The sequence below is a fragment of the Mchenga conophoros genome, linkage group LG16, assembly GCF_057382185.1.
Source record: "Mchenga conophoros isolate Kocher_MC1m ecotype Shallow Benthic linkage group LG16, M_conophoros_male_GT1.1, whole genome shotgun sequence".
NCBI lineage: Eukaryota > Metazoa > Chordata > Actinopteri > Cichliformes > Cichlidae > Mchenga > Mchenga conophoros.
Window position 1 is genome coordinate 9707109 of NC_140541.1, and position 15293 is coordinate 9722401.

General features: G+C 39.6%; 1 protein-coding gene across 1 annotated transcript; it reads left to right on the forward strand.

Moving 5' to 3' along the window:
- Positions 1-940: 940 nt before the first annotated feature.
- LOC146556271 (olfactory receptor 6N2-like) lies at positions 941-11294 on the forward strand. The gene is made up of 3 exons (XM_085248951.1): positions 941-995; positions 6924-7101; positions 7864-11294. Exon 3 carries the CDS (start codon positions 10282-10284, stop codon positions 11239-11241), a length of 960 nt encoding a protein of 319 aa, XP_085105077.1. The 5' UTR covers positions 941-995; positions 6924-7101; positions 7864-10281; the 3' UTR covers positions 11242-11294.
- Positions 11295-15293: the final 3999 nt, after the last annotated feature.

Consider the following 15293-nt stretch of genomic DNA (forward strand, 5'->3'; position numbering starts at 1 on the left):
AGTAATCCCAAATTGGACTCTGGCGCTTTCTCCCGACTTTTCCTGACATGATTCTGCGCGTGGACGGAGCAGCAACACAGACGACTAGAGTAACGTACTGCCACCTGCTGGCATAATTAGACAGCAAGGAAAAAATCTGGAAACTAAACTTCATTTTCACCCTTGACTATTGTATGACACACACACATCAATGAAAACTAAACACACTTTTGCTATAAATTCAGTTACTTTTAGTTAGTTTTGTGAACACTCATTACAGTTTTAGTTAGTTTTCCTTTTTTTGTTTTTATTTTTATTTCCGTTAACAAAAATGTTTTTTCACTTCTAGTTTTCATTATTACGTTAGTTTTTGTTAACAATAATAACCTTGGTATGATGTATGATGACAGATCATACAGACAAAAATATCAACTGATAAAGTTTGGTGAAATTGTTTACATGTTCTTGAAGAACTTAATGAGTCCCATTGAGAATGGGAAGTTGTCTGATAAAACAAAGCCACAGAGCCAATTACTTCTTAGTTCGGTGCTGGAAAAGCATTACTACAATACATTAAGACTTGTCTTTTCATTTGATTTTTAATGAATACCATTTATGTCATCTAGTTGTATAGTAAATAACATTTTTGTTAATTGAATGGATGTTGAATTAAATGTAACATTGTTAACTCTAGGTGGGTTTGCAGAATTGCACAAATACAGGTATCTTTATTTTGTGATCATATTTACACTTTATATTCTGATACTCTGCTTTAATTCCACTATAGTTTTCCTTATCTGGACTCACAAAAACCTTCACGAGCCAATGTACATTTTTATTGCAGCTTTGTTAATCAACTCTGTTCTTTACAGCATGATTATCTATCCAAAGCTCTTATCTGATGTTTTGTCTGAAAAACAGATGATATCATATCCACTCTGTCTTTTCCAAGGTTTATCATATTACGCCTCGGTTGGTTCAGACTTTTTACTGTTGGCAGCAATGGCATATGACAGGTATGTGTCTATATGTAAACCCCTGCAATATCCAGTTATTATGAATAGAATAACTATTTATGTATGTCTGATTTTAGCTTGGCTTATACCTGCTTTTGAAACCTCAGTGATGGGTGTGTTGTATTCGAATGTCAAACTCTGTAGCTTTTCTCTAACAGGAATTTTTTGTAATAGTTCACTTTACAAGCTTCAGTGTGTGCCCTCGGTCGCAATATCTATATATGGTGTGGTCATGTTGATAAACATTGCCCTTCTACCTTTGCTTTTCATACTTTTTACATACATCAGGATTCTTAGAATATCATATCATTGTTGTAGAGAAGTGAGGAAAAAAGCTGTAAAGACATGTTTACCCCACCTGCTGGTGTTAATCAACTTTTCCTGTTTTTTTTCCTTTGATATAATTATAGTTCGACTGGATTCTGATCTATCCAAAACTCTTCGTTTGACATTGACGTTTCAGTCAATTGTATTCCATCCTCTTTTAAATCCAATCATATATGGACTCAAAATGAATGAAATTTTCAAACATATCAAAATATTGTTGTCAAGTTTAATAACACTGGTATTACTGCCCTATTATCAAATGTATGGCATATAATTTTAAATTGTAATGCAAACTAGACAATGGAGTACCTTTTCTCCGATTTTACATACTAGACAGAGGAAAAGAGATCAAATTTATAGAAATGTCATGACATTTATGTAAATGTTCATTTCTGTTCTTCTATTGATGACAACATAATGGTCATAAAACAAAGACAAACAATTTCTTAAACTGTTTCTGGTAATGTTTAAATTCTAAACATCTCATATGCCTGCATTTCACATTTTCCCTTCTATATTGTCATAGATTATTATTTACTATTGTATATTCACATAAAAATAATTTAGCAGAATGAATCAATTAGTAGTCTCTCTTTGATGCTGACAAACATGTGAATATTCATCACAGTGTCTTCTATTTTCTCAGTTATATATATTTATGCAGCTAAATAAGCTAATTAAAATTTACACTTCTCTGGGTAAAAAATTTGATTTTTCTGTTGATCCTATCATCAGAACATTTTGAAGCCTTTAATTTGTCCATCTATCCATTTGGTGTATCTCTTCATGTAATGTGGTAGGTATTTGTAGAGAAAGGATAGACAGTCACTGACACACGCTCACGTTGTGGCTTGTGATGGTCGACGGCTGACCACATGACCAATTGCAAAGTCACCTCCATCAGCTACATGAAGTTTACAATACTTTAAAAAAAAAATAATAATAATTTTTTTTAACCCTTTGACTGCCTCACCAAGAAAAATACAATGAAAAAATTATTTGTCCATATTTTCTATTCCTTTAGGTCAATAATGATCACAATTAAAAAAAAAAATTATACACACCTTATAGTTTTTTAAATATTACCCTCTACCAAACGGTTGAGATGTCTCTCTATGGTACAACTACATAAAGTTCTACAGACATAACTAGTAGAAAAAAGTAAAGGTTATACTCATTTTGCAAAACAATAACTACCCAATTTTGTGTTTGACCCACTTTATTGTGGTAGTAAAACATCAAACATTGTTGGATTCCATTTCAACAGTGGGCGTTATAATAACAAACCACAAAATGTATAAAACACAAAAATATTGTAAATTTGATCAAAAACTTGATCTGCAATTACCGAAAATTCATAAACATACAAATTCACTTTTGACCTGTTGTTAACATAAACTTTTCACTGTAGTGTTGGAACAGCACTAACATTTTTTATTTTATCTTCCAGAAAATTCTGGTGGTATATTATATACCATTGCCATTTTGCACTGAAAAATTTGAGAACACACTGAAACAGTTCTGGCTCTTTTCTTTTGCCGTTCATGCAACTTCACCAATACCCCTTGATGATTAGATCTTCTGGTGGTACACTGCAAAGCATTCCTGACTGGCATTCAAGCACAAGAAAACATTGGATTTTTGGCATTTCCATCTTGAGACGCCCTTTGGACAGTAATTGCATCGGCCTCGCTTGTCACAGTGAAGTGGCCAATGCCCAAAGCAGTCATATCGCACATCTGGCTGTGGTTTCTTTGGTGGTGGTGAAGAGCTGGATGATGGTCGGCCAACTTTGGATGCTGGCTTGTTGACTTGTTTCAAGCTATGCGCAACTGCCAGGCAGAATCTTTTGAGTGTGATTGGTTTCTGGTTTAGTTGTCCACATTCCCTCTTGTAGACCAGCCAGGAATTTGCAATGGACAGATCAAGCATGTAACCAAAGAGTGGCAGGTACCATCTTGTAGACTTGGCTGGAGTCTTGTACAGGTGTACCAGCATGTCAGAGAGATCTATCACTCCCATATGCTCATTGTATGCAGGGATGAGTGATGGGCATGGGATCATAACTTTCGCCTTGGACTCTTTGCTCCAGCGTTTGACAGTTGAAAGTGGCATGATCCCAGAAGCATTACTTAGCAGGTTCACACATTTGTTGTCAAACCATTTAACTGCGATCACACCTTCAGCAGACCTGTAGTCAAAAGCTCCACGCCCTCTCTTCATCAGCTCTTTGTCTGTCATCAAAGTGGCTCCACCTGTGCGATTTGGTCGAACAGTGCCAATGCAAATCCAAATTTAAACATGTCATATTTACATGTATAGATCATTAAATTATTTATATTCAATAGTAAATAGTCAATTTCATATGTTAAAACAACAGTTCTAAACATTAGCTAAGTTTTGCTACTCTTACCATCAATTGACAAATCAACCGTTTGGTTGAGCATGTTTTTAAAAAAATATTATGGATTTATTACAGCTATTTTCTGGTATCAAATGACATAATCATGTTCAGTAAAGACTCTGAGATGTTTATACTGAAGAAAAATGTACTTACCTTTAAAATTTTTAGCCAAAACAGTCCATGTGTCCAGAGTGATTTTTTGCTTTCTGATTTCCTGGTTGGAGGGTGGCAGATGAGGCCTGCCATATCCTGACACAGTGCCATCTAGTGTTTTTTTTTTAGGATAACATAACTCAACCAAGTGGTAGAGATGGCTCAATAAGGTTGAGTTAAGCTAAGTACTCCAGTTCATTATATATAGTCTCTCAAAATATGCTAAACCAAATGGTTGAGCAGGCAGTCAAATTCTTTTGAACTTTCCATAACTCATTATTTATAAACATAATATAGTGTATTGTATAGTGTAATGTGTAAATTCAATGCTAATTTCTAACTCTGTTAAATTTACTAAATTCTGTTTTCATGAAGACCTGGATGCTAAATGTAATTGTGACACTTTGTAAAACAGAAATGGTAAAATGGTAAATGGCCTGTATTTATATAGCGCTTTACTAGTCCCTAAGGACCCCAAAGCGCTTTACATATCCAGTCATCCACCCATTCACACACACATTCACACACTGGTGACGGCAAGCTACATTGTAGCCACAGCCACCCTGGGGCGCACTGACAGAGGCGAGGCTGCCAAACACTGGCGCCACCGGGCCCTCTGACCACCACCAGTAGGCAACGGGTGAAGTGTCTTGCCCAAGGACACAACGACCGAGACTGTCCAAGCCGGGGCTCAGAACACCCATTTTATTAAAGGTGAAATAATTTAGACAGTTTTTGACTCTCAGTGATGCTGCAGTGTTCATTTGACTTTGAGACCTGAAGCGGACAGAGTTTTGGACCCGTGCTAAGACATTTTTTCACAGATTTTTGAGCACTGTGTACCACATAAAATTGGTTCAAGGTCAGTATGCATAGCCAGAATTCATACATAAGGTGCACTGTTGATTTTTGTGAAAATTAGAGGATTTAAAGTGCACCTTTATAATCCAAAAAATACAGTAATGTAATGGTCTTCTAACAGGTATCATTCAGAAAGCATTAAATTGACTGTAGATCGTGCAAAATACAGCAGCTAGACATCTTCTAAAGACTAAGAAAAATTTACATATTGCATTAGAATTGATTTTAAGATTTTACTAATTACCTGTCCTTCATGGCCTGGGCTCAGAATATATACTAGAAGTGCTTCTCCTGTACCAGCAAGCACTTTGGTTATGGAAAGTTATATACAAATAATAATAATAATAATAATAATAATAATAATAATAATAATAATAATAATAATAATAATGATATATTATTATTATTTTATCTACACTACTAAGTCTACCCACCTCTGTATGAGGTATGATGTATGATGACAGATCACACAGACAAAAATATCAACTGATAAAGTTTGGTGAAGTTGTTTACATGTTCTTGAAGAACTTAATGAGTCCCATTGAGAATGGGAAGTTGTCTGATAAAACAAAGCCACAGAGCCAATTACTTCTTAGTTCGGTGCTGGAAAAGTATTACTACAATACTGTTACGGCCCTGGGTCTCGGAGAGAGTGAGACTACCCTTTTGTGCTTGTGCAAATCTAAGTGTGCCAGGACTCGTGGATGACTGGCTGCTGGGAGTCCTGTGCCAGCCTTCTTACCCCTATCTTCCCTGCTTAGCCTCTGTGTCCTTGTCTTGTCTCGTGTGCATTACTTTCCCTGGAACAGTCGCTCACTGTCGTTCTCTAAACCTAAAAGAGAATTATGGATTTGATCAACTGGTCTCTGAATGCTATTGACACCCTTTTCTCAACGAGAAGTCTGGGCTCAGGAGAGCCTGAGTACCCTGGAGGGACTTTCCCTGCCGGATACACGATGGACGGGTGGCAGAACTGGAGGGTCATGTGCCTGTCGATCAAGGACGCTGAAGATATCTACCTATTCGGAACCATGATAACAGGGTTCTTGCTGATCGGAGCTGGCTTGGCCCTGGTTTATCGGAGAAATAAGAGAGCAGAACCGGCTGTTCAAACCCCCCCAAGGCTGCCCGCTGGAATTGAAACGATGGGACGAGGCGCGACCTCTCACAATGAACGCAGCATGGTTAACACCTTGGAGACGCTTACAGCTGCTGTGAAGGCTCAAAACAACACCATTGAGCGTATGGGGGGATACATCAGAGAGAGGCCTGCTCAAAATGAGACCCTTGAGCGAAAGTTGGAACACATCGCGGAACGGATCACTGCAGTTGTGGGGTCTCAGAATCAAAAGAATGATAACACCATGGAACAGAAGTTTGATACCATCATGGGGAGGCTCGCGACTCTCCAACGGGAGATTGAGAGACCAGCGTCAGAGTGTTAAAGAGCAACTTGACATTCTCCTGGGCTGCTCGCATGAAAAAATCAACAAAATCAACATCAAAATGCGGACACCACCACGGCGCCAGCTGCAGGCCCAAGGCTGGAGCCGAACAATCACTCCCTGATAACGACTGTGTGATGACTATTCTTCCCATCCCATGCAAGGACACCTGGATTGGCTGGAGGACTGTTTACTTAGCCTGATAGGGCGAAGGACACTGTCTCTGCTGAACTATGGACACGCACACACATACACTTACACTGATAAGCACTCACCCATCCCCCCTCCCCTTCCAGCGCCTTCGATGCTTACCTCCCCCATGATTTGGACATCGGGTCAGCTGGCGGCGCAGTCGAAAGATTGCAGCAGTCCCAGATCAGATGTGCACACTGTGTTTATTGTGTTATGATATCCCCTACCCAACCCTGTGGCTTGTCATGTCTTTCATAATGTTGTGCTGTGGCCATTCATGTGCTTTTTTTTCTGCAGAGTTTTTTTTGTTTCCTGTTCTCGTGCTGTCCTACCATGGAAGCACAGCATGAGTGGAGGTCTCTTGTTTTCCTCTTGTACCCTCCCGTTGTTGTGTACATTTCAGTGTTCTTTTCTGTAACGCTACCAATCTCCGACTTGTAACCCCATGTGATGTCTGTGTTATGTGTGTAAGGTCGGGGGGTCCCATTTCACTGCAGGGCAACCTGCTTGTGACAAATAAAGCTGATTCTGATTCTGATTATGCAGATCACAGTGTGCCAGACCTCGCGGACGATTTGCTGCCTGGCGATCCCATGACCCCTCCATGACCAATTGACTGGCTGATTGTCTGCACCTGGGAGTATAAAAGGCTGAAGATCCTTCACACTAGGGGGAACTGCTGCTTTGAAGTGAACATGCAGTGTCCTTCTCGTCTGCTCTGCATGTGAATCTTGTTTGTTAAACCTCTTTGCTGTGTTGCTCTTTGTTTAAACCTGATATACAGCTGAACTTAGTTTCATTAGAGTTTTGTGATGCTGGCTTGCCTTAGTTACCCTTAGCTTTTATTGTGTGTACTGCCAGCCTGCTTTAGTTAACCCTTAGCTTTTACGCGTGACTGTTTCGTTTGTTCTTTATGTAATAATTATATGCCCAGTGGTCTGTTGAACAGCCCTGTCGGTAGTGATGGCCAAATGAAGCTTTCTGAAGCACTGAGGCTTGTATTGAAAAACGGTTCATTACTCGAAGCGCATACTGAGAGACACCGAAGGGTCTCAGACCTTAATCCTTTCTAGTGCTTTACCTTTCTCAGCAGACAGTGCATGCGGCTTTAATGTTGTGCTGCGTGGAATAGAGATGGGTTATGCTCCCAGACCCGTTCACCAGGTCTATATCAAATCAGAACTCGTTACGGGATTTTTCCCTGTCGCAGTATGTCCGTCCTTACCAATAGAGGGGGTGGCCATGTTGCTAGGAAATGATATTACGGGCGAATTAGTGCGTCCTAGTCTGGAGGTGCTGGATAAGCCCTTCAGTTCTAATGCCCCAGATATTTCTGTGACCCCAAAGCTGTACCCAGCCTGTGTGGTTACTCGTGCCCAAGCCCGTAAAGATGGTGACGTTACCCTCGCTGATTCTGTGTTGATGTCCTCATTTTCTGAGGAGGGTGCCACGTTACCTGACGACAACAATGTTTTGTCTTCCCCAGACTTGGTAAACCCTGAGGAGCCTAGTCCATCTGTAAAAGAAATACCACTGCCTTTAACCAGAGAAAATCTGTCGGCGGCCCAGTTGGCTGATGAATCGTTGCAGCGATGTTTTAAGCATGTGGTAAGTGCTGAGCAAGCTAAGAATGAGCAACAAGCCTTTTTCATAGAACAAGCTGTGCTAATACGTCAATGGTTTCCATTGGGTGCTAGGAGTGTGGACTGGAGTAAGGTTAAGCAGATTGTCATACCCACGCTGTATCGGTCAAAGATCCTGGCGCTTGCTCGTGAAAGCCAGTGGTCAGGACATTTAGGCATCAAAAAAACGTATCAGTTACTATTAAAACACTTCTTCTGGCCTGGCATGAAACGTGATGTGGCTGCTTTCTGCCGTAGTTGCCATATGTGTCAACTTGAGGGTAAACCAAATCAGGTTATACCCCCTGCACCATTATGTCCCATCCAAGTAGTCGATCAACCATTTGATCACGTCATAGTAGACTAAGTAGGTCCACTACCAAGAACAACGTCAGGAAACCAATATTTACTCACCATTATGTGTGCTGCTACACGTTTCCCTGAGGCTATTCCACTGCACAAATTACGGCAAGGTCTGTTGTGAGAGCCCTTACTAAGTTTTTTCTACATTCGGACTGCCTAAAGTTGTCATAAAAGATCAAGGTTCTAACTTTCAATCTAAATTATTCAAGCAAGTAGCTAAAAACCTACAAATCAAACAGGTTGTGTCTTCTGCCTATCACCCAGAATCCCAAGGAGCTTTAGAGCGGTGGCATCAAACCTTAAAAGCCATGCTCCGCAAGTATTGCTTAGAGGCCAAAGTGGATTGGGATGAAGGGATTCCCTTTGTGTTGTTTGCTGCTCGCGAAGCTGTCCAAGAGTCACTCGGGTTCAGTCCCTCTGAACTAGTGTTTGGCCACACGCCTCGTGGCCCGCTTAAATCAATGAAAGAGAAATTTGATCCAGGAAGGGAGCCCTAGAGTGGTAGTGACCAAGTATGTGCAGGATTTCTGTGAGCGTTTGAGTCAGGCTAATTCTCTGGCTAAGCAGCACCTCACTGTTTCACAAGGAAAAATGAAACACGCTTATGATAAGGCTGCTGTCAAACGACAATTCCAGACAGGAGATGAAGTACTTGTCCTCTTCCCTGTCCCCGGATCATCTCTTTCTGCTGAGTTTGAGGGGCCTTATGAGGTACACGAACAAGTAGGAGAAACTGATTACATAATCAGCACGCCGAATCGAAGACGCAAAACCTGTGTTTGCCATATAATCATGTTAAAGTTATACCACTCCCGACCCTAACCAAAACCCACTGGGAGCTGTGCTCCTGTGGCCGTCTTCAGTCACTCAGAGGTAGAAAGCACAGACGAGGCTGATGGTTTAAAACTGAATGACTCCAGTGGTTCTAAGCCCCGCTTGCCTTACTCTGAAGTGTTAAAATCATTCCGAGCAACAAGAAGACATAGCTAATTTGGTCCATGAGTACCCCTGTTTATTTGGCGATGCTTGCTGCTGCAAGAGTACAATTTGGAGATTTGGCATATAAAAGGATCAGAAAATGTACTAGCTGATGGCCTCTCCCGGTTGTGAGTATGACTTGTTTTGTTGTCTGTCATGAATATTGAAATCTGTATATACAAAACGTAGTCTTGTATTTTAAGGGGAGTGGTGTTACGGCCCTGGGCCTTGGAGAGAGTGAGACTACCCTTTTGTGCTTATGCAAATCTAAGTGTGCCAGGACTCGTGGATGACTGGCTGCTGGGAGTCCTGTGCCAGCCTTCTTTTATGCAGATCACAGTGTGCCAGACCTCGCGGATGATTTGCTGCCTGGCGATCCCATGACCCCTCCATGACCAATTGACTGGCTGATTGTCTGCACCTGGGAGTATAAAAGGCTGAAGATCCTTCACACTAGGGGGAACTGCTGCTCTGAAGTGAATATGCAGTGTCCTTCTCGTCTGCTCTGCATGTGAATCTTGTTTGTTAAACCTCTTTGCTGTGTTGCTCTTTGTTTAAACCTGATATACAGCTGAACTTAGTTTCATTAGAGTTTTGTGATGCTGGCTTGCCTTAGTTACCCTTAGCTTTTATTTTGTGTGCTGCCAGCCTGCTTTAGTTAACCCTTAGCTTTTACGCGTGACTGTTTCGTTTGTTCTTTATGTAATAATTATATGCCCAGTGGTCTGTTGAACAGCCCTGTCGGTTTTCTGTTTAAAGTTTGAAATTAAAACTTTTTACTTTACTCAGTTTGTGTGGGGGGCTTGTTTATGTTACTCCTCCCCTGACGCCTAACAGAGTGGGTTGTAACAAATACATTAAGACTTGTCTTTTCATTTGTTTTTTAATGAATACCATTTATGTCATCTAGTTGTATAGTAAATAACATTTTTGTTAATTGAATGGATGTTGAATTAAATGTAACATTGTTAACTCTAGGTGGGTTTGCAGAATTGCACAAATACAGGTATCTTTATTTTGTGATCATATTTACACTTTATATTCTGATACTCTGCTTTAATTCCACTATAGTTTTCCTTATCTGGACTCACAAAAACCTTCACGAGCCAATGTACATTTTTATTGCAGCTTTGTTAATCAACTCTGTTCTTTACAGCATGATTATCTATCCAAAGCTCTTATCTGATGTTTTGTCTGAAAAACAGATGATATCATATCCACTCTGTCTTTTCCAAGGTTTATCATATTACACCTTGGTTGGTTCAGAATTTTTACTGTTGGCAGCAATGGCATATGACAGGTATGTGTCTATATGTAAACCCCTGCAATATCCAGTTATTATGAATAGAATAACTATTTATGTATGTCTGATTTTAGCTTGGCTTATACCTGCTTTTGAAACCTCAGTGATGGGTGTGTTGTATTCGAATGTCAAACTCTGTAGCTTTTCTCTGACAGGAATTTTTTGTAATAATTCACTTTACAAGCTTCAGTGTGTGCCCTCGGTCGCAATATCTATATATGGTGTGATCATGTTGATAAGAATTGCCCTTCTACCTTTGCTTTTCATACTTTTTACATACATCAGGATTATTAGAATATCTTACCATTGTTGTAGAGAAGTGAGGAAAAAAGCTGTAAAGACATGTTTACCCCACCTGCTGGTGTTAACCAACTTTTCCTGTTTTATTTTCTTTGATATAATTATAGTTCGACTGGATTCTGATCTATCCAAAACTCTTCGTTTGACATTGACGTTTCAGTCAATTGTATTCCATCCTCTTTTAAATCCAATCATATATGGACTCAAAATGAATGAAATTTTCAAACATATCAAAATATTGTTGTCAAGTTTAATAACACTGGTATTACTGCCCTATTATCAAATGTATGGCATATAATTTTAAATTGTAATGCAAACTAGACAATGGAGTACCTTTTCTCCGATTTTACATACTAGACAGAGGAAAAGAGATCAAATTTATAGAAATGTCATGACATTTATGTAAATGTTCATTTCTGTTCTTCTATTGATGACAACATAATGGTCATAAAACAAAGACAAACAATTTCTTAAACTGTTTCTGGTAATGTTTAAATTCTAAACATCTCATATGCCTGCATTTCACATTTCCCCTTCTTTATTGTCATAGATTATTATTTACTATTGTATATTCACATAAAAATAATTTAGTAGAATGAATCAATTAGTAGAAGTCTCTCTTTGATGCTGACAAGCATGTGAATATTCATCACAGTGTCTTCTGTTTTCTCAGTTATATATATATATATATATATATATATATATATATTAGTTTTTTTTAATGAAAAATTCTTTTGAACTTTCCATAACTCATTATTTATAAACATAATATAGTGTAATGTGTAAATTCAATGCTAATTTCTAACTCTGTTAAATTTACTAAATTCTGTTTTCATGAATACCTGGATGTTAAATGTAATTGTTACACTTTGTAAAACAGAACACCCATTTTATTAAAGGTGAAATAATTTATACAGTTTTTAACTCTCAGTGATGCTGCAGTGTTCATTTGACTTTGAGACCTGAAGTTGTAACCTGCAGCAATGTTAAAGATGATCTACAGGGCTTCAAACATTCAGGAATTATAGTCACCATATAATTCACTTTTCATGGTAAACATTCATTAGATCCATCAGATATAAAGTCATTGTTGGAGCAATACACAAACGCTTATCAGAAACCGAACAAAGTGCAAATAATTTCAATAACATGTAAACACAAGGACTCAGTCCACGAATAGGAGTATTAGAATAGATGTGCTTAATCCCGCTTGTATCATAGGCCTACTAGTACAAGTGGAAATACACTAAAAATTACCTCCAAGTATTCAATACTGAGTACAGTTGAACCCCGACTTACGAAATTAATTCGTTCCCGAGGGTCTTTCAGAAGTCGAAAATTTTCGTAAGTCGAAGCACCCATCGCGCCTTTTGAGTGAATGGTAGGCTATAGGCTAATTGCTAACTGCAACAACAATACGTCGTTCAAGTGGAACAGCGAAGCTCAAGTACGAAAGCCAAGGGGGTTGTCACATGATTTGGAAGGCATTGTGGGCATTGTAGGCATTCTGGGCTCAGCCAATCAGAGACAGTGGATTTTGTTACACGGGCATTTTGCCATAACACGGGCAGAAATATTGCCGTTAAGTGCCGTCGTAACTTGAATTTTTCGTTAAATGGGGTATTCCTAAGTCGGGGTTCCACTGTATTGTAAAACAAATGATTGACATCAAAAAATTAAGCAGGAAGCAGCATAAAGTCTGCTTACAATTATCTCTCATAAACTTATTTTCAGCTGTTTTAACCATTTACAGCTTTTCACATGTTAATGACTTGGTTAACGATCTAACTAGCATATCAACAGTGCGTTTCAGAGACACCCAACAACTGTACCCACACTCCGCACATCACGTGTCTGATTAGCCACATTTAGCTTACCGCCGTCGAGTGGATGCTCAGCATTTACATGAAGCCACAGCTCAGTAAACCTTCTGGTTTCACTCTGTCCTCTACGACAAGTACAAAATTATACTTTGTGAACATTATCAGTTTGGATGGCATTTTAACTCGTTAGAGATTAATTTCTTCAGCTTACCGATAACAAAGTTTTAGCCCGCCTGCTCTGTTCGGCTGTAGAAGCAAGAGACCATGAGGCCGCACCTTGACCACCTGGTCAGCTGGACTGGGACAAAAAATCGGTCAGGGCATTTTGCCTAGAGAGTGGCCACAAGGTATTATAGGAAAAACCATAAAACCTTTGGATGACAACAAATGCTGTTGTGACAGTGATGTACACTGTCTTGTTGGTATATATGTATGAGTTCTAAACAGTTTACATCACATGACAACTTAAGGACATCTTCTGGTTTCATCTTCATGTTTCCCTCTCAACAGATATCAAAACCAACATCATGAGCACAAGAAATGACAACATCAAAGAACGCAAGTATGGCGAAGCTCGCGGCTCTCCAACAGGAGATTGAGAGACCAGTGTTGGACTGTAGAACTGCTTTGAAATTCATATGAGCTGTTCGCACTAAAGTAAAAAGCACCATCACTTCATGCGGATAGCCCCTTTGGCGCCAGCTGCAAGGCTGGAGCCGAACAAAAACACCCTGATAACGACTGTGTTTAGTCTGTTCCTTCCCACTCCATACAAGGCCACCTGGGTTGGCTGGTAGACTGTTTACTTAGCCTGGCAGGGCGAACTATGGACACGCACACACACACACTTATCCCCCTCCCTTTCCAAACGCCTTCGATGCTTGTTTCCTGCGGGGGAACACGGCGGGTCTGTGTGACGCGCTGGAAGGGTAGCGCTGTGCAGGGCGGCTGCTGTGTTCGCTTCGGATTACTCCTCACCAGTGTTGGTCATGTTACTTGAAAAAAGTAATCAGTAACTAATTACTGATTACTTCCCCAAAACAGTAATCCCATTACTTTACTGATTACTTATTTTCAAAAGTAATTAATTACTTAGTTACTTTTTAAAAACACGATTTACAACCTGAATAGGTGATAAAGCGATAGATCTTTCAGTCCAATTCTACTTTTTCTACATAATCCATCATACAAAATGTAATCAAATGGAAAAGTCTCTTTTTAAAACTTGTTTTATTAGTTTTAATCTTTTAACTTTATGCATCAAGCAAAAATTTTATTATATGCAACATTCTCTGACTGGAAGAAATTTGTTTAATATTTAAACCTATTTTCTGCACATTCCAGCACATAAAATATTTTTGTGTGTTTACACTCACTCTTTCAAATAGATGCAAGTAAAACACAGCAGAAAATAAATAAAGTCAGAGACTCAGCGGTCCTGTTGCTCTATTTTCACCTGTAAAGCAGGAGTAGGGTAGGCGGAGGTTTACCCTGGTGCAGGTGTGCTGCAGCGGTCAGTGGAAGAATCCGCGAGTTTCTCTGTGAGTTTCCCATTACGTCGTAGCGCACTTGGTGCTTGCTTGGAAGTTTAGAGGTTTTTTTCGCTGTAAAAAGAAGTTTTCTTCCCACGCACAACGGACACTAATGTTTTTGTCACTTTTTATGGAATCAAACTTAAAGTAAGGTCAGTACTTCCACGCTTTAAACGCTGCATGCTCATACTCTCTCCCACACTCGATATATTATCCATTGATCTGCACACAGCTGTTGTCACGAACGTCCACTCGCTTACGTCACTGTCATGAGACATTCTCGCAAAAAAATCACGGTTTTAGTAACGCAGTAACGCAGCATTCCTACGGGAAAGTAACGGTAATCTAATTACCGTTTTTGCAATAGTAATCCCTTACTTTACTCGTTACTTGAAAAAAGTTATCGGATTACAGTAACGCGTTACTGCCCATCTCTGGTAGTAACAACCCCCTAAGCACCCTGATTTTGAATGACCAGTAGTAAAACTGTAGCAATGTTGATGGCCTTTTCCCATTCCAAATAAATTTAGACACCACAGAGTGTATATTCTTAAAGCAAGACAGAGGAGGGAGAAGTGGCAACATGAATAAAAGGAAATTAAGACATGACAGTATGTTCATTTTGACTATGTTGAGGCCCTAGTCTTAGTGTGGGGCAGGTCAACGCTGCAGTGATCTGAGTGATCAGATATCAAGATTGGCTGAATACAAATTAGTGACGTGTCGGTCACAAACGAAATGGCACAAAAATGGCTCTTAGAGCCAACTCTTTGAAGTGAACAACGCGAGCCGGCTCCTTACTCACCAGGGGGCAGCTTTGTGTAGCCAAATGTTAAAGTCATGAATTCGCCTTAAGGGGCCATGTTGATATTATGAAGTAAATTGCATCATACAGTTTGAAGTACCTTTTTTCATTCTTCTAAGGCATATGCGAGTGCGCATGTACACACACACACACACACACACACACACACACACACACACACACACACACA